We start from the raw sequence: 16437 nt of genomic DNA, 5'->3' as shown, positions 1-16437 counted from the left end.
CCCCTGTTTTTTCCCCCACCCTGAAAGAATGGTAAATCTTGGCTCCTGCAAGATCACAGCATACCCTTCTTGACCTCGTCCTTCCTCTCCTCCCAGAGTGTCTTCCCCGTGCACGAGCACACCGTCTTATCATTATCCCACATGCCCGCGCTTCGCGCTATCACCCCCACCACCGTGTTCTCGTCGTTCCGCAGAGGCGGGTGGTCCTTGCCCTCATCCTGCCGCGTGACCACAAACGCATGCCCAATGACCTCCCACACCTGGAACGGCTTGTCCAGGAACACCGCACCCCGCCCGTCGGCGCCGATCTCCACGGTTCCCAGGTCCCCTCTGGCCTGCTGCTGCTGCTGCTGCTGCTGTTGCTCGGTCGTCAGGTCACCGCCCTTCCACACGGGCCCTGCCGATGATGCGCCGTTCTTCAGGTCGCCGTACTCGCGGATCGTGGCACGGTAGGTGCCCGGCTCGACGCCGCGGACGGTGAGGTCGACGAGGGTCACGGTGGGCGAGACCTCTACCATGCGGGCAAGGCCGCGGACCTCACGTTTCTTGCCGTCGTCTGGGACCGCCTCATGTAGGCTGTTCTGGTCAAAGGTCTCCAGGATGCTTACGGCCGCGCCTGTGAACTTTGTGTTAGTCTGAAGGAACCTGTGAACTGTGACATCCCTCATCTGCGGGGAAAAGATCCATTTGGATTTCGTAAGGAAGCTGTGCAAGAGAAAGAATGAGAGGCAAGTCTTGACCGCACAGCGCCTCGTTTCAACCTGTCCAATCATAAGACTTGACAGCTGGAGGAGAGAAAGAAAAACACTTCCAGCCACAAGGTCATAGGCTGTAACGTCTGCATAAGAGCACAAGGTTGACCTACTGTTTGATCCTCCCGATCCACGCAGGATGGCATCCCTCCCTGTGGCCTCGATAGTCGCAACGATCGCTGATGGTGGTGCTGTAATTTTGATGACGGGCGCGTATCAGTAAGTTTGCCGCCCATTTTTGAAACGGAATCTGTTCTTCAGGCTGCCATTGTTGTTTCTCCTCCAAAAGACTGAAGGGACTTGGCCCATCCCAAACATCTTTTGCCGCAGTTTTCACCCTCCTGCTCATGGCAAGTTCCTCTAAACAGGATATAATTACCACGGGAAGGATGGCAAGCAGTAAAACCCCGTCGTGGGGCAGAGGAATAGAGAGTAGAGGGGGGACATACCGGTTCCCTCTATCCTGATCAGCTGGTCCTTCAGGTTGGCCTCGACATTCGAGATACCGTCGAGTTTATACAGAGACTCTGAGACACTCTTGACACAGCCTTCGCAGTGCATGGGCACGGCAAACAGCGTCTGCGAGTCGTTAGCCATGCATTCTTTCATTCTTTGATTCTTGCTTATTGTTTAATAATAAAAAATAACCAGACTCACGAACCTCAAATTTGTTATTTACAGTCATTGTCGTTGCTGTTGTGGAATTTTTGTTTTGCGGAATAGAAACGACGGGGAGAGAAGAAGCACGTCTGCTGGTGGTGGTGTAAGAGAAATATGCGCCGGAACCGATGAGTGCAATGCCAGATAGTCCGCCCAGTATGCGAGTACTCCGGCTCATTTGGGAGGTTGTATGAAGCAGATTCTTATATGCTATAAACAAGCCGATACCCTTTTTTCTGTCTCTCTACTCCTCACCTAGATTTGGTGGTCTTTTTTGGACTGGCAACTGCTGATTTGAAATCGTCCTCCGGAGCCCTGAACCGAAGCCGAACCGGAGACTGACAGGGGTGGGTCGGTGGGCTTGAAGTGGAACCAGCTTTGATTATGTAACACTGTATCTTGTAATTTTTTGGGCCGGGCCAACATCGAGAACGCGATTCAACTGACGACGCCGATGACGACCAGCATATTACCAGCGAAAACCACAAGGCAGACGGGACAGCACAAAAGCTCGACCCATGTCCCTCTCTGAAGCTTCTTCCCCCCCGAGGACCGTTTGGTAAAGCCTTTTTCCGCGTTGATGAGGGGCGCCAACCCCTCGTGACACCCGCCCAACATGTCCCAGAACGTCGGTATTGTAAGTTCTCTCTGTCTGTCTGTCTATCTCTGTCTCTCTCGCCCTTCCCTATGCCCAAGAGCAAACAATCACCACCAGGACGAAGCTGACGCCCGCCCCCTCCCCCTTTCTTAGACCCGACTTGCCTACTCGCGTGTCTGGCACCACGTCTCCGCCTCCACCCCCCACCCAACGCTCTCCACCATCAAGTCCCCCCCCGAAGACGTGACCCCTCCACCCCTAGGCCGCCTGGCCTCACGCATCGCCACCCTCCTGATGGGCAAGCACAAGCCGATCTGGGACCCCTCGACCGACTGCGGCGACTACGTGGTCGTCACCAACTGCGCCGCCCTGTACACGACGGGGCTGAAGAAGTGGCGCAAGAGCTACTACCGGCACAACACCCGCCCCGGCTCCCTGCGCCAGGTCACCATGGACGTGCTGATGGACAAGTTTGGCGGCGGCGAGATCCTGCGCAAGGCCGTCAGCGGCATGCTGCCCAAGAACAGGCTGCGCAAGAAGAGGCTGGCCCGCCTGAAGGCGTTTGAGGGCGAGGTCCACCCGTATGAGGAGAACCTGGTGCGGTTCGGCGGGCGCAAGGTTGGCGAGGAAGGGTGGGAGGCGGTTGCGAGGAGGATACGGGAGGCGGATGTGGAGAGGAGGATATGAAATGGAATGATTGCGAGGGTGGGCTTACACACACACACAGAGAGAGAGAGAGAGAAAGAAAGGGTCCGGTGTAGAAATTCTGTATATGTGAGACTAGGCATGTCGGCAAATTACGCAGAACAAAATCTGGCATGAGCGGAGTTCTTGGCTGTGATGATGGCAATCTATGTGTCCTGTATCTTTTCGTTGACAAGAAGAGATGCTTGACCTTGCTGGAGACTTGAAGGTAATACACACATGAAGGCAAGCTTCTGCTACAAGAAATTTGCAACTTCCCAGGGAGGACTTTTAGTTGAGACCACATATTCTTATTGGGAAGATCTGCTGTAACATGGCCCACTGCTAAAAGTGTGCATATCTTTCTCTTGTTACTGATCAAGTATGCTAGTCCTCTTTATGAACCTCAGGAGCTGGCATAGACTCACAATTTTGTCTCTCACACCAAATTGAGGGACCGAGTATTGCCAATGATGTATATGTATGTGTACAAGTGTATTCATTTCAAAGAAAATCTTGATGTTAAGCTAAATAGGTATCATGCGATGTTGCAAAGTTGCGCGCGTTCCACTGTGCGCGCACACATAGGCCTCCAGACCCTCGCGGTCCATTAATCTAATTGACCCGCCCAAGCCTGCATCACTACTAGAGCGCCAAATTGCCTCCCTCCTCCCTCCATTTCTCTTTATCTCTCTGTCTCTCTCTCTCTATGAATGATTCCTCTAAGCAATTCCACACCTCATCAATGCCCCGCACCTTGGCCCTCCTCTTCTTCTCGAGTTTACGATCGAGAAACTTCGCACTTGATGAGACCGTTGGGGCCAGACTGTGGAGCATAGACCTCGGCGTCCTTGCCGGTGTTCTTCAGACCCTTGTGCCAGCTGAGATCTATATTGATGCATCTCTATTAGCATGTGCCAGACTCGTCCGCCTGCTCGAGGCTGTGAATAGAACCACGAAAACGATGACAATGACTTACCAATCTCAAAGTAGTGCTTGTTCGGCAGCGAGTAGTCGGCACGCTCGACGTCCGGCACGGCGGCCAGGATGAGCTCGCACATCTTGTACATGGTGTTCTGCACACTGGGGCTCTCGTCCTCGGCAAACGTCTTCATGGTGATCTCCCTGGCCTTCTCCCAGGCGTCGTCGAACTTGGGCGTGGCCTCCTCAACAGCAGCGAGCGACTTGAAGGTGTTCCACGACCAACCGCAGTCGACATCGGTGCTGAGGATGCGGTCCCAGGTCTCGCCCAGGGTGGTGAACTCATCCCGCACGAACCCGTGGAAAGCCGACCCCGTGCTCTTGAGCACGGTCAGGCCGACGATGCCGCTGCGCAGGGCGATGCCGCTAGACCGGCTCACGGTGGCCTCGACATTGCGGGTCTCCTGGCCGTCACGGTAGAAGCTGTGGGGATGAGGCTTGCCGTCGACGACCATGCGCGTCCAGCGGTGGACCACGACCTTGATATAGGCGGTGTGGATGTGGGCGTAGGTGTCGATGAAGTGCTGGCCCAGGATGCTGGCGAAGAGCTCGGGCGGGTTGACGGGGTGCTCCTTGGCCTTGATGTAGATGGTGTTCTTCATTGAGTCTGTGGCCACCACCACGCTGTTGTCGGCCTTGGTGTATCTTTGGTAATTGGCTGTCAGTCTCAAAAGGAGAAATTGGATGGACGGGTGGGTGAAAGTCTCACGATGTCTCAATCTCGCCCTCAAGCAGGCAGGTCACAGTCATCTCGGTGACGGTCTGCACGCCGGTTGCCTCGTCCCGGTGGACCTTGTAGACCCGGACATTGTCCTTTCCGTACCTGGCAGATGCGAGTCTAGGCATTATGGTGGTTTTGTTGAGAAGTGTAGAGAGGAAAGAGGGGTGGGTGAGTGGTAGATAAGCAAAGCAGGCAAGAGTTTTTTGAAATCTTAAATCACGGGCCGGCGAGGTAGAGGTGCTCAAGAACAAATGTCACGATGGAAAGCAGCAGAAGAGAGCAGATAGTAGATATCCTGAGGATGAAAGAGCAAGAGTATGATGAAAGATGTTTTCTCAACAGGAATCTGGTCAAAGGGGTGACTATAAAGGAGGAGGAGGAGGTTGATACTTATGTATTCCTGTCTGCAAACCCTCTTCTGGTAGTAGCAATGGGGCCTAGTCAGTCTCCCAGTATGGGGGAACCATGGGGGGGGGGGAGGAACGATGGGCAGATGCGCCTTTCGCTGGGCTCATCGGAGGGCGGCTCAGACCTGCGGTGGCAGTGGCCGGCCCGGACCCACAGCGGCAGCCAGCGCTGCAAGAAACTTTACTGCACCGGAAGTCGCCGAGAGCCTCGACCATTTGTCACAAGGCAAAAGCCAACCGACGCCTTCTGTTAGAACCGGAGGAAGAGAGAAGAAGAAAAAAGTGACAGAAATCCCCAAAAACGACAGGGCAGACAAATGTGGGGAATCAACGAGGAAGGATGGGAGAGACACATGGGCCTCTTCTCTTTTGTTTCTTCGTGTCACATCCTCCACTGGCGGAGCGAGATGTGCCGCGTGTCTCACTCTTCCCCTCAAAATCTGCAATGCGGGAACGGTTGCATCGAACAAGCGATGCGGACTTATGCTGGTTCCCTTCTGCGCGGGCGAGATGAGGTTACACAGAGGGGGGAAACACATACATAGAGGCAGCCCTAGGAAACTTATGTAGTATGGTGCCGATTTCTGATCGAGGGTTTGCGGGGGTGGAAATCCAATGTAACGGGAGGGCGGGTCATGATTACTACCGTGCGTAGATAGTATGTTGTGGCCAGGTGGAAGGGCTTTCATCGTACGACCGAACCAGATACTATCTATTCTCACTTTCAAAAAGAATGACCAACAGATAGAATCTCACCCACAGCTGTAAAGGCTAGATAAGGGGATTGTGCACAAAACGTATGTGAAAGTAGGGTACTTGTCCTGTCAAAGTACTCTGAGCATTACTTGTCAATATCATGCATATGCCACCAGTCCATCAAGCACATATGGAGAGTCCCATTATTCTTTTATGATGCATCTGCCCTACAGACAGGGGATTGACCGACCAAGTACTTGACATAGATAGAGCATAGCTGCATAAGTACTTACTTAAGCAAATTAGAAAAAGCAGTGGCAGTGTTTGAAAAGTATGTAGTACCACAAGATTATGTAAAATACAGGACATGGTCAAATGTTGTCATGATTAGGAGGGAGCGCCTTGTATCTATCTAGTGCTGGTATTCCCATATTGATTACTTATTTACGAAGTACTTTATTTACTCAAATACGTACTACTACTGTACATGTTTCAGGAGATGAAATATCCTGAACCCTTCCCTTCAAATTGTCTATTATCTTGTATTGTGGAAGGGGGAAAGCTAAAGAAAGAAAGCAGTTCGCCAATTATATAAATGTTCACGCAAGAATCAAGGTGAGTTTTGAGTGAGATCAAGAATCTAGAGAGAAAGAGAAGGGGTAGTCCAGCTTGATATGTGGTGAGGGTCAGGGTACAGGCCCCTGTCCAGCAGTCCCACTTTTTTCTGTGCTGTAGTTCACCTCACTCGTCCAGCTGGACCAACATCCATCTCCTCTTCCCCTCCACCACGACAACTCCCTCCATCCCAAGTACCCACTTTGCTGGTCAACATCACCATCCTGTCAACAATCGACGACTCTCTTTCAGACTCTGGCACCAGAACTCTTGAGGAGCTGGCTTGCTGCTTCCATTTTATTGCCCTCTCTTCTTACCTACAGGACCGTCTAGCCTCTCGCCTTCCCTCCAGACCTATCCAGATACGAGCTGAGGCCTCTCGCTGGTCCTCCTCCCCTTCCTTCGCGCGTGTTGCGGGCCGCCGTCGCTTCAAGATTGCGATAGACCGCTGCAGATAGTAGAATAAGAAGAATAAGAGAAGAAAGAAGAGAAGCAGTATCCCGTTCTTGGATGGCATAGGGATATATCGAATGCAGGGGCGGCTGTGATCGTCCCTTGTGAGGACTCATGGACGGGCCCTTGAGCTCCTCGGCAGGCCCAGCGCTGAGTGCTGTGCAGAGGGACAAGGAGAAGGCCTTCACCAGCCCGCAGTCCTCGTCAGGCACGATTACCCCCTTAGCCAGGCCGCGGCCGAGTCTCGATCAGGGCGATGGCAGTAATCTGCAGCCCCCGGGGGCTGCCAATGGCGGTCGGAATATGTCGTCATCGAACTTGAGTTTCGTCCCGCGAGGTGCGAGCCTCAACCCCTCGTCTGTTGCCGGCCCAGGCAGCTTCAGTTCAGACCTGCGGAGTCAACTGGGTCCTTCCAGGGCGGGGTCAAGACTGGACGTCTACAACAGCCTGGCGCCACTCAACGAGACGACCAGCAGGGACGCCTCCGATTCCGACAAGCTCCTCGCCGACCTACGCGACGAACTGGCCCGCGAGAACAAGATTAAGGAGGGCAGCGAGAACATGCTCGAGGCCCTCAACACCAAAAAGCCAAAACACGTCAGGGAGCAAAAGGCAAAGGTCGAGGCCGAGCTGAACGCCTCCTATGCCCGCATCAGGAAGCTCAAGCAGCGCATCGAGCTGCTGCAGCAACAACCCAAGACCGCCCCCATCACACCGACCAGACCCGCTGGCGACCTTCCCTCCGTCTTACGAAATACCAGATCCCCACAGAGCGCGTCGAGGAGCGGCGCTGGCTCCGACCTCGACGAGATGATGGTGGACCCCACGTTCCGCCTCGGCGAGCTGCTGCAGGCCCTCGAGGTCGAGGGGTTGACACCCGAGTACTATGTCGCCAAAGCTAACGCCCTCGTCGATCTCTTCAAAAACTATCCCAACCTGAAGTACGACCTGATGTGGTCTGTGTTCGGCCTGAGGATGCAGGTCATGCTGCTGAGCGAGAGCAGGGAGGTCGTAGCTGCGGGCTATCGCATGACGCGCTACGCCATGTCCGACAGGTCGTCTCTCAAGAAAATCCGTACTCTGAACACCGACTACGTCGTCATCTCATCCCTCATCAAAGACAAGAAAGCGGACCTGGAGAGGGAACAGGCGCTGAAGTTCGTCCGTGCATTCCTCGACATCAAGGATGGTATTCGCGAGCTGTCCAGGGCCGTCGTGAGGACGGTCGCCTCCATCGCGGAACATGGCGACGACAGGCTTCGGCCCATCTGCCTAGAGACGCTTGCCGAGATCCTCGTCCGAGACCCACAGCTGCTGCTTGCCTCTGGTGGCCTGGCGGTCATCTGTGATGCCCTGACGGAGGGCTCGTACAAGGCTCCAGAGAGTCTGATCACTGCCTACCTGTTTCTGCTCGACTCCCCCCAGAAGCGAAAGTATCTCCGCCCCGGCTACGACCTCGAGGTCATCTTCAACGTCTTCACTGACGCGTTCCTCTCCAACGAGACCATACTGAAGAACAACTCCAAGGCCATCTCTTCGGCGCTCAGGACGTGGCCTGGTATTATGTACCTGTCAATGTACAATTTTCGCGCCATTCGGTCGCTCATCGCAAGTCTTATGCTTCCCAACCAACAAGCACGAGACATCGTCATTGTCCTTCTCTACTCCCTACTGCGGATTAAGTCTCCTGCGTGGGCTACGCCGTTCTTGGCCGGGAGGAGGCTGACGACATATGGAAGGGTCAACACCCTCAAACCGACAACCTCAGAGGCCAAGAACGCACAGGCTCAGGTGGAGGACGACAACGCTGAGCAGAATTTTGTGGACCACTACACGGCCCTGCTCCTGGCCATCCTGATAGAGGCGGACCTGGTCTCCACGCTGCTCAACCTGGCACGCAATGCCGAAGAGGAGACCATGAAGCGCAAGTCGACCTTGCTGTTGGGCGAGGTCCTCAGGCTGTGTAGTCGCCTTCTGCCCACCTCGTGGAGCAGCAACTTGCAGTTCCTGCCAGATCTATTTTCCCAGGCTGTCCGGTTCCACGACCAGTCGCATTTTGTCGCCACGAGCCTGATCTACCAAATAAGCAGCGTCAGCCGCACGCTCTACCGATCCACCCCGTCAGCGCCGAGCGGCATTGGCTTATCATTGAGCCAGATGACCGCAGGTCTTGCGTTGGAAGATGAGCAGCCAAGAGCGGCCAGCTCTGTGCCTCATGTTGATGAGGGCGCATTTCGACAGCTCTTGGTTGACTCTGGGGTCCTGAGCAGTAGTAATTACATGAAGTGGAACTGGGAGATTATCCTGAAGCTGATTGAGGGTCCTCTGACCATCGGCAAGAGGGTCGATGACGCGAACAAGGCCTCCAAGTTCATGAAGCGACTGATGGGCTTCTACCGCCCGTTTAAATACCGGTTTTCCGACGTCAAGAGTACACGGAACACGCAGAAGTATATCAAGGTTGGCTGTGCGCTCATGCACACCCTCCTGCAATCACAGCAGGGCATCGAGTATCTGGCCAATAATAAAGTTCTGAGACAAATCGCTGAGTGCCTGGCTCAGTGCGACCCGGTGAGTCAAGAAACACACGTAGAAAGACTGTCGTCGTCTGGAAAGCTGACTGACATACTACAACCACAGACAAGCGGCATCACTGCCGGTGTCCCGTTATTTTCTAAGGACAGGATGACGGACACTCTCAGCGGGGGCTACTTTGCCATGCTGGGTGTTCTGAGCGCGGAGAAGCGAGGCCTGGAGATGATCCAGCGCTGGAGGATGTTCAACATGATGTACCACATCCTCGAGTACAACCAGCGGCCAGACCTGACGAAGCTCCTGCTCTCCAGCTTCGACTACAGCTTCCAGGGACACCCTCGAGTCCTGCTGCGGACTGCCATGACCGCCAGCACCAAAGAAATTCGGATCTACGCCACGAATATCCTTCGCAAGTTTGTAAGCAACCCCAAGGAGAGCACGGCGAACCATTCGAAGTGGGCTATCCAGCTGCTCGTCGAGCAGCTCTACGACCCGGAGGTCGAGGTGTGTGCCACTGCGATCAAGATCCTCGAGAGGGCCTGTAACACGAAGAGTTATCTAGAGTTTATCGTGGGCTGCCGACCGGCTCTAGACCATCTTGGTGAAATCGGTGCACCTTTGCTGCTGCGTTTCTTGTCAACCTCGATTGGCTACGATTACCTGGACGGCCTGGACTACATTAGAAATGAAATGGACGACTGGTTCCTCGGGCGCAATGACTCCTACGTTAGCACCGTGGAGGCCAGCCTCGCCCGTGCCTTTGCTGACGGGCAAGACGAGCCAACCAACCGCATGACCCTGCTGAACGACGAGCCTGATGCCGAGGCAGATCCCCACGTCCCTCCTCATTTTTATCGTGAGCTCACGCGGACCGAGGAGGGCTGCAAGCTCCTGGAGCAGAAGGGACACTTCCTCGAGTTCGCCAACACCATCCGGGAGCACGGCATGCAGGCTGACGACCCTGAGGTGATGGTCAAGGTCAAGGGCTGCATGTGGGCCGTCGGCAATGTGGGCTCCATGGATCGGGGCGCTCCCTTCCTCGAGAGCTGTGATGTGATTGAGCACATTGTGCGGATCGCAGAGCAGCATGAGGTGATGAGCATGCGCGGTACCGCCTTTTTCGTGATAGGCCTGCTCTCGAGGTCTGTCCATGGGCTTGAGATCCTGTCCGAGCTGGGCTGGGATGCGAACACGACCCCCATCGGGGTGTCAACAGGGTTCTGTGTCCCGACGAACCTGTCCAAGTTTCTATCCCTGCGGCCCTGGCGTCACCAGATTGCAGCCTCCATTGTGCTGCCGGACTCGCAGAGGGCGGAGACGGTCAAAGCTCCCACCATGCCCTCACGGCCGCGGTCGGACTCGATGATGGAAGCCATGGGCGCCCCGAGCTCTCTGTACGACCACTTTCACACGGGTGCTTTTGACGGGGACGAGGACGTGGAGCTGGACCCCAACCCTACGAACCACAAGATCCTCAGCCTATTCATCGATCTGAGCAACACGGTCCGCTTCGGCAAGGCACGGAATGACCTCGTCACACTAAAGGAGAAGAAGCCTCAGGGCTTCGCCAACGCGCAGGTGTTTCGGCGGGTGGTGGCACTCATGGAGGCGCACCACTACCGGCTTCCGGCCCGCCGCATGCTCGAGCTCTTTGAGCGGAGCGTGCTTCGCGAGGTCGTATTCGGCGATGAGACTGACGAGTCCACGGACGAGAATTATGCCAGACTTGCTACTGCGAGGTATGCAAAATCGCAGCAGCTAGGCGTGTGGCCACAGAGCAGTCAAGGTGAAGACGATGATGAGATGATGGAGGAGAACGAGGAGCCGAGCTCTGGCGACGAACAGGGCACAGAGAGGCAGCGCAGCATCAGCGACCCGGCCGAAATTGAAACTCGGGAGCGACGCGGCACCGTGTGACGCTGCCAACCGGGGCTCTCCTCTGCTTCTCGCCATCTCGAGGCCAAGATCGATTTGTCTCTTGTTGATAGGGAACTTGTGCGGGCATTGCGAGCGAGAGACTTGAATTTGCTGCACGGACCGGCAGCAACAGGCGCGTCTGGTGTGGGTGATTCTGTTATGAATTTGTACAATAAATGGTATGGCGACGACGGCACGATTCTTTCTGCGTCTGGTGCATATGGAAAGGGGGCCTGGGAGGGGAAAACAAGGCGGCGGCGATGGATTTGGCAGCGAGGCGTTGATTCTGAATACCCCCCATCACTGGCGTTTACACAATTATTTGAAACCTCCATTGTTGAAACGAACTTGCGGGAGCGCGATTCTAAGCGAGGTACAGACTCGCTCGCGTAGACTGGCGTGCAAAGTTGGTGATTGCGCTCATGCTTATGCTCATGCTCATGCTTAACGTTTTGATATATCAAATGAAATGGTGTTCTGTAGAGCATAAGGGCGTCACAGCAGACAGGACAGGAACAGGACAGGACATCATGCATTGACAATCCGGAGAGAGGCCGAGAAGACTCTCCGCTAGATTTCCAAGAATTTCCAAGAATAACGAGTGCCCCCCCCCCTCCCCTACGTTCGCAGATCGTGTTCCCTGAATCAGTAATGCCCTTCTCAAAACCCCTCCGAATCAGGAGACTGCATCATGCTGAAGATGGGTCGATTACGTGATGACTGTTGCTCGACTTCAAGGATGTGGAAAGTCGCTCGTTCTCATTCTTGGCTTTTGGGTCATCACACACACTCCCGCCCCTCATTCAACGGCCAACAACAACAACAAAAGCCGATTGAAAAGAATAGTTATCTCACACACACACACACACACACACACACACACACACTGTCGTATATATTTCTATATGATATTTGCTTTGGATTGGCCCATGGTCTTATGATCCCCACCTTCCTTTCAGGTCCCTTCAATCAATAAGTCTCTTGTTCAATATGGAAGTCAAGGGCAAAGTATTGCTAATCGCCGGCTCGGACAGCTCCGGCGGAGCGTGAGTATTCACACGACCCCCAACAAAGAAAACAGAAAATCGAGTGTCCATTCTGTACAAGTAACAACTTGCTCACACATGAAGGTCCTTCTCCTCCTTCCCTCCCTCAGAGGTCTCGAGGCCGACCAAAAGGTCCTCGCCGCCCACGGCGTCTACGCAATGACAGCCACGACCGCCCTCACGGCACAGAACACGACAGGCGTCATGGACATCCACCACGTCCCGCCCACGTTCCTGCGCAGGCAGATCGACGCCGTGTTCGACGACATCGGGGCCGACGTAGTCAAGACGGGCATGCTGGCGTCCGCAGCATCGGTGTCCGTCGTGGCTGAAGCGCTCGAGTGCCGCAGCGGCGACGGCAGGCAGCTCGTCGTCGACCCCGTCATGGTGGCCACCACGGGTACCGAGCTGCTCCCTCGCCAGGCGCTGCGGGAGATGCGGGCGAGGCTGCTCCCGCTGGCGACGGTGCTTACGCCCAACGTCCCTGAGGCGAGGATGCTGCTTGCCGATGCGGGCTTGGAGGCTGGGCGGGTCGAGGGGGTTGCAGACCTGGAGGAGGTGGGCAGGAGGCTGGTGGGGCTTGGGCCCGCTTGGGTGCTTGTCAAGGGCGGGCATGTGCCGCTTCGGAGGAGGGACCTGAGGGTGGCTGTGGAGGACGCAGAGAGGGAGGTTGTGGTTGATGTGTTGGTGGGGAGGGGAGGGGACGAGGTCGTGAGGGTCGAGACGCCGTGGCGGGATAGCAGGCACACGCACGGGACGGGGTGCTCGTTGGCATGTGAGTAGGCTGCCCTCCTCTCCTTCAGAACCCGAAGACGCTGCCGGAAAAGATTTCTGTTATGGCGGTGCACACTGGTGGGGAAAAGTGAAAGGAAGCTGATGAAGTCGTACCTCTCTCTATACAGCTGCGATCGCTTCGGGCCTTGCAAAAGGCATGAGCGTCCCGGACGCGGTGAGGGCGGCGTGTCGATATGTCGAGGCGGGCATCAGGACGGCGCCTGGCCTTGGGAAGGGGAGTGGACCACTCAATCATTTCCATTCGACCTATGCCTTGCCTTTTGCGCCGTAAGCAGCCTCCCTCCTCCTCCTCCTCCTCCTCCTCCTCCTCCTCCTCCGTCTTTCTCGCTCCCTTCTTTTGTGTCTGTCTCTCTTTCTCTCGCTGACATGCTCAACAACACCCAGTGGCCGCTTTGTGGAGTGGATGTTGGAACGGCCGGATGTGGCGCCCGTATGGGACCGATTCGTCAACCATCCTTTCGTGATGGCGATGGGGAATGGTTCTCTGCCGCTGGAGTCGTTCAAGGGCTATCTTATGCAGGACTACCTGTACTTGGTGCGCCTCTCCCCAGCACGAATTGCCTCCCAGCTGGTCTTCAATCTGGGCTTGCATCGTAGACTTGTGGCTGATTGCAAATTCCAAAAATTAGATACACTTTGCTCGTGCCAATGCCCTGGCAGCCTACAAGGCGAAGAATATGGCAGACATCAAAGCTGTCGGTCTTCTTGTCTCAATATTGTCGGATATAGCTCCTTCTTTTGCTGACCTTGGGTGTGGCAGGCTTCTGAGATAGTATTACACATCGAGAGGGAAACGAGTCTGCATGTGACGTACTGTGAAGGCTTTGGCATCTCTCTGGAGGAGATGGGGAAGACTGAGGAGAAGATGGCCTGTACGGCCTACACCAGGTATTCTTTCCCCTTTCAAGTATTTCTTGGTATCATTGGCCATGCCTGCTGACTCTTCGTCGTTCCAAAGATACGTCCTGGACATCGGGCAGTCGGAAGACTGGCTCGCGCTACAGGTCGCCCTTGCCCCCTGTCTGCTGGGCTACGGGGCCGTGGCAAAGATGCTCCACGGCGACACGAGAACCAAGAGAGAAGGAAACCGGTACTGGGACTGGATAGAGAACTATATCGCAGATGACTACGTGCAGGCAGTCAAAATTGGTTCGGGTGAGTCTCTTTTCTCCTCCACTCCCTCAAGTCAGGAAAAAAGAAGAATGCATGGGGGCTGATTTCTTACGTGGCTTTGTGTCTGTGTGTGTGTGTGGTTTGCAGACCTACTCGAGAGACACGCAGTGTTGCAATCGACCTTACGAGTAGAGGAGCTGGTCAAGATATTCATTCACGCCACCAAGGTGAGTTTCTGCTACGACTGACTGCTCTTCAAGTGACGCTGCTGCTGACCTCGACCAAAAAAGATGGAGATTGGCTTTTGGGAGATGTTCCCGTCATCGGGGTGATGCAAGAGGCCTCCCGTAGCATTCGAGAGGGGAAACTCAACCCCTTGAAGGGAGTTCATCATATTCCAAGAACACTATAGCATCAATGAATGGCTCAGGAGGCTCTCCAGGAACCACCAATAGCTTAGAGAATAGACCCGATACACGCACAACAGCCTGTTTGATTGTCTTGCAGAGAGGGCAGGAGCCAGAGCTGCTAGCAACCACCTACCTGCCCGAAATGTTCTACTGCAGGCACCAAAGTGGGAAGGAAACAATCACCAGAGCCAACAGTGCTTGCAAGGGGTTTTTAAAGGCTAAGTTACACCAGAGAACTTTTCATCATCATTATCAACAATCAACATTATTTCGATTTTTTTGTGTTTTCTTCTTCTTCCTTTGCGTATTGAACCAATGATCTTATGTTCACGCTCTTCTCTTCATTCGTCATTTGTCGACGCCCAAGATCGAGGGCCCAACCAAGGACGCTAGCGTTCCTGGTCTTGGCCTTCGTGTGTCGATTGAACACTTCCTTCTTTTCTTTTTTCGGTTGTATACGTCTCGCTCGCTCCTCCTCCGCCGTCGTGTCCAGTCCCGTCGTGTCGGGTCAAGTCATTCTCCGACGGACGTCAGGCTCGAGGATTCCAGCGTCGGTTGGGAGGATAAACAGGGGTTGCGCAGAGCCCGGGCAGTCCTGGAAGAGGAAGGCTTGATTCTTGGCCCTGTCACGGGTTGCTGTCATGAATGCTGTTTCCATAGACGAGATTGTGTCAGCATAATTACTACTGCATCGCCAGGCACCTCGATCGAACCAACCTTCTAGTACAAGTATCGACGTGAGTCCTCTCAGGAACAGCAAGGGCGCAGAAGCTCACCAGGAAGTCAAGAGCCGAACAAACAGCCGACGGCTTCGACATTCACAACAGACGCTGTCTCTCGATTAAGAAACCATTACCGCTTTCAATGTGGACACTCCTGCCCTTCGCCAAGAAGGTAGTTCGCGGGATGTGGTTCGTCTTGAAACCCACACTCGTTGTCTCCATTTGCCTATAGCAGCCGTCGTGACGAATATAGCACCACACAAGTTTACGTGTAGTCGAGCGTTTGTAAGGGCAGGGCGGAATGAGAGAGACACGCCCATACTCGCTTGAACGCGGCAAGACAAGACCGAGACATACGACAGTCACGGCCACCGGGCACTACGGTGCGGCAATGACTATGTCTGAACATCGAGAACCCCTTGGCCCCCCCCCCCCCCAAAGAAAAGAGGGCTCTACTCTGCGAGGCAAAAGTGCTGTTTCCTGACCCGTCTGCACAGCTTTCTTCTTTCACTCCTCTGCTACGTAACCTTTCATTGAGGGTTTGACGCATTGTTTCTGCCACATAGGCTTTGGGAAGGTTTTCTGCCGATCCAGAATCCCCGTCGAATGCAGCCAGCACCAATTCGTCTTTCTTATGCCGCACCCGGCGATTCCTTCCTCCACAGCCGTCCCCGTCAAGAGTCTGCATATGCACAGCCACCCTCGAGCGGGGACAAGGCCTAGAACACATCGGCATCATCATTTACGACGAACTTGTTATTATTGAGGGTTTTTGTTCGTGACCTTTGGCCCGAAAAGGAGAGGGAGCGTGTCGTGAAAGAGAGAGAGAGACAAGAGAGAAGATAGCAAGGCTTGCCTGCCTGGCCTTAGCGGAAGCACAGTCCCCACGAGTTGACCTACAGTAGGCTGCGCAAGCCTGGCCTAAGAAAGGAATCGATCGACTTTGGCACGAGGATAGCCTCTGGCCTAGCCTCCTGTTTGCCGACTTGCTCGTGCAAGCTGCTACAGTGGAAAAGAGGAGAGGCCTTAGCGCAAGGCTACGGAGAGAAGAACCTCGTGTCTGCCGGAGCTTGTCGAGGGTCTACTTTGATGCTAGCGAGGGTCGAGATGGGTGTTTTCCTATTGGCAGTCGAGTCACATCGACGGACGATCGATACACATGACAAGAAACCACTCTCTTCAGGGATGAGCTGCTCTGGACGAAGAAACGAACGCACAGCCAACCGTAAAGTGGTACTACAGTCTGCCAGTGGTATGTCCTTCACTTCTCCTCGGGGAGTAAGTGGTGGAGAAGAACAGAGACGACGACGAGTAGGAAGAGCGACGGGATAG

The 16437-nt window shown here is 54.7% G+C and overlaps 5 protein-coding genes across 5 annotated transcripts; 3 read left to right on the top strand and 2 right to left on the bottom strand.

Annotated features, from left to right (window-relative positions):
• Nucleotides 1–53: 53 nt before the first annotated feature.
• On the bottom strand, nucleotides 54–1437 carry M406DRAFT_59332 (uncharacterized protein; the record flags this gene model as incomplete). The annotated part of the gene is made up of 4 exons (XM_040924631.1): nucleotides 54–616; nucleotides 866–943; nucleotides 1202–1331; nucleotides 1414–1437. The coding sequence occupies 4 exons, from the start codon at nucleotides 1435–1437 to the stop codon at nucleotides 54–56; spliced, it is 795 nt and encodes a 264-aa protein (XP_040781246.1).
• A 591-nt stretch (nucleotides 1438–2028) lies between these two features.
• M406DRAFT_66702 (uncharacterized protein) lies at nucleotides 2029–2697 on the top strand (the record flags this gene model as incomplete). Its single annotated transcript, XM_040925014.1, has 2 exons — nucleotides 2029–2049; nucleotides 2164–2697. The coding sequence occupies 2 exons, from the start codon at nucleotides 2029–2031 to the stop codon at nucleotides 2695–2697; spliced, it is 555 nt and encodes a 184-aa protein (XP_040781245.1).
• A 480-nt stretch (nucleotides 2698–3177) lies between these two features.
• M406DRAFT_271396 (uricase) lies at nucleotides 3178–4723 on the bottom strand. Its single transcript, XM_040918114.1, has 3 exons — nucleotides 4385–4723; nucleotides 3674–4320; nucleotides 3178–3582 (listed from the first exon to the last, which is right to left on the bottom strand). The coding sequence occupies exons 1-3, from the start codon at nucleotides 4519–4521 to the stop codon at nucleotides 3476–3478; spliced, it is 891 nt and encodes a 296-aa protein (XP_040781244.1). The 5' UTR covers nucleotides 4522–4723; the 3' UTR covers nucleotides 3178–3475.
• A 1958-nt stretch (nucleotides 4724–6681) lies between these two features.
• Nucleotides 6682–11019, top strand: M406DRAFT_33238 (uncharacterized protein; the record flags this gene model as incomplete). Its single annotated transcript, XM_040920735.1, has 3 exons — nucleotides 6682–9138; nucleotides 9208–10802; nucleotides 10884–11019. 3 exons carry the CDS (start codon nucleotides 6682–6684, stop codon nucleotides 11017–11019), a joined length of 4188 nt encoding a protein of 1395 aa, XP_040781243.1.
• A 990-nt stretch (nucleotides 11020–12009) lies between these two features.
• M406DRAFT_34975 (uncharacterized protein) lies at nucleotides 12010–14305 on the top strand (the record flags this gene model as incomplete). Its single annotated transcript, XM_040922499.1, has 9 exons — nucleotides 12010–12065; nucleotides 12176–12840; nucleotides 12968–13127; nucleotides 13245–13395; nucleotides 13490–13555; nucleotides 13621–13748; nucleotides 13819–14015; nucleotides 14121–14200; nucleotides 14264–14305. 9 exons carry the CDS (start codon nucleotides 12010–12012, stop codon nucleotides 14303–14305), a joined length of 1545 nt encoding a protein of 514 aa, XP_040781242.1.
• Nucleotides 14306–16437: the final 2132 nt, after the last annotated feature.

The sequence above is a fragment of the Cryphonectria parasitica genome (genome assembly GCF_011745365.1).
Source record: "Cryphonectria parasitica EP155 unplaced genomic scaffold M406scaffold_1, whole genome shotgun sequence".
Taxonomy (NCBI): Eukaryota; Fungi; Ascomycota; class Sordariomycetes; order Diaporthales; family Cryphonectriaceae; genus Cryphonectria; species Cryphonectria parasitica.
Note: the sequence above shows the minus strand (reverse complement) of the source record. Positions and strands in the feature narration are given on the sequence as shown.

Excerpts from the sequence above, each read along its gene's own strand:
- M406DRAFT_271396 (XM_040918114.1), bottom strand. The coding sequence starts at position 4,521 with ATGCCTAGACTCGCATCTGCCAGGTACGGAAAGGACAATGTCCGGGTC. Across the intron at positions 4,321-4,384 it reads GAGGGCGAGATTGAGACATC|ATACACCAAGGCCGACAACA; the intron begins GTGAGACTTTCA and ends CAATTACCAAAG. Across the intron at positions 3,583-3,673 it reads CAAGCACTACTTTGAGATTG|ATCTCAGCTGGCACAAGGGT; the intron begins GTAAGTCATTGT and ends GCATCAATATAG.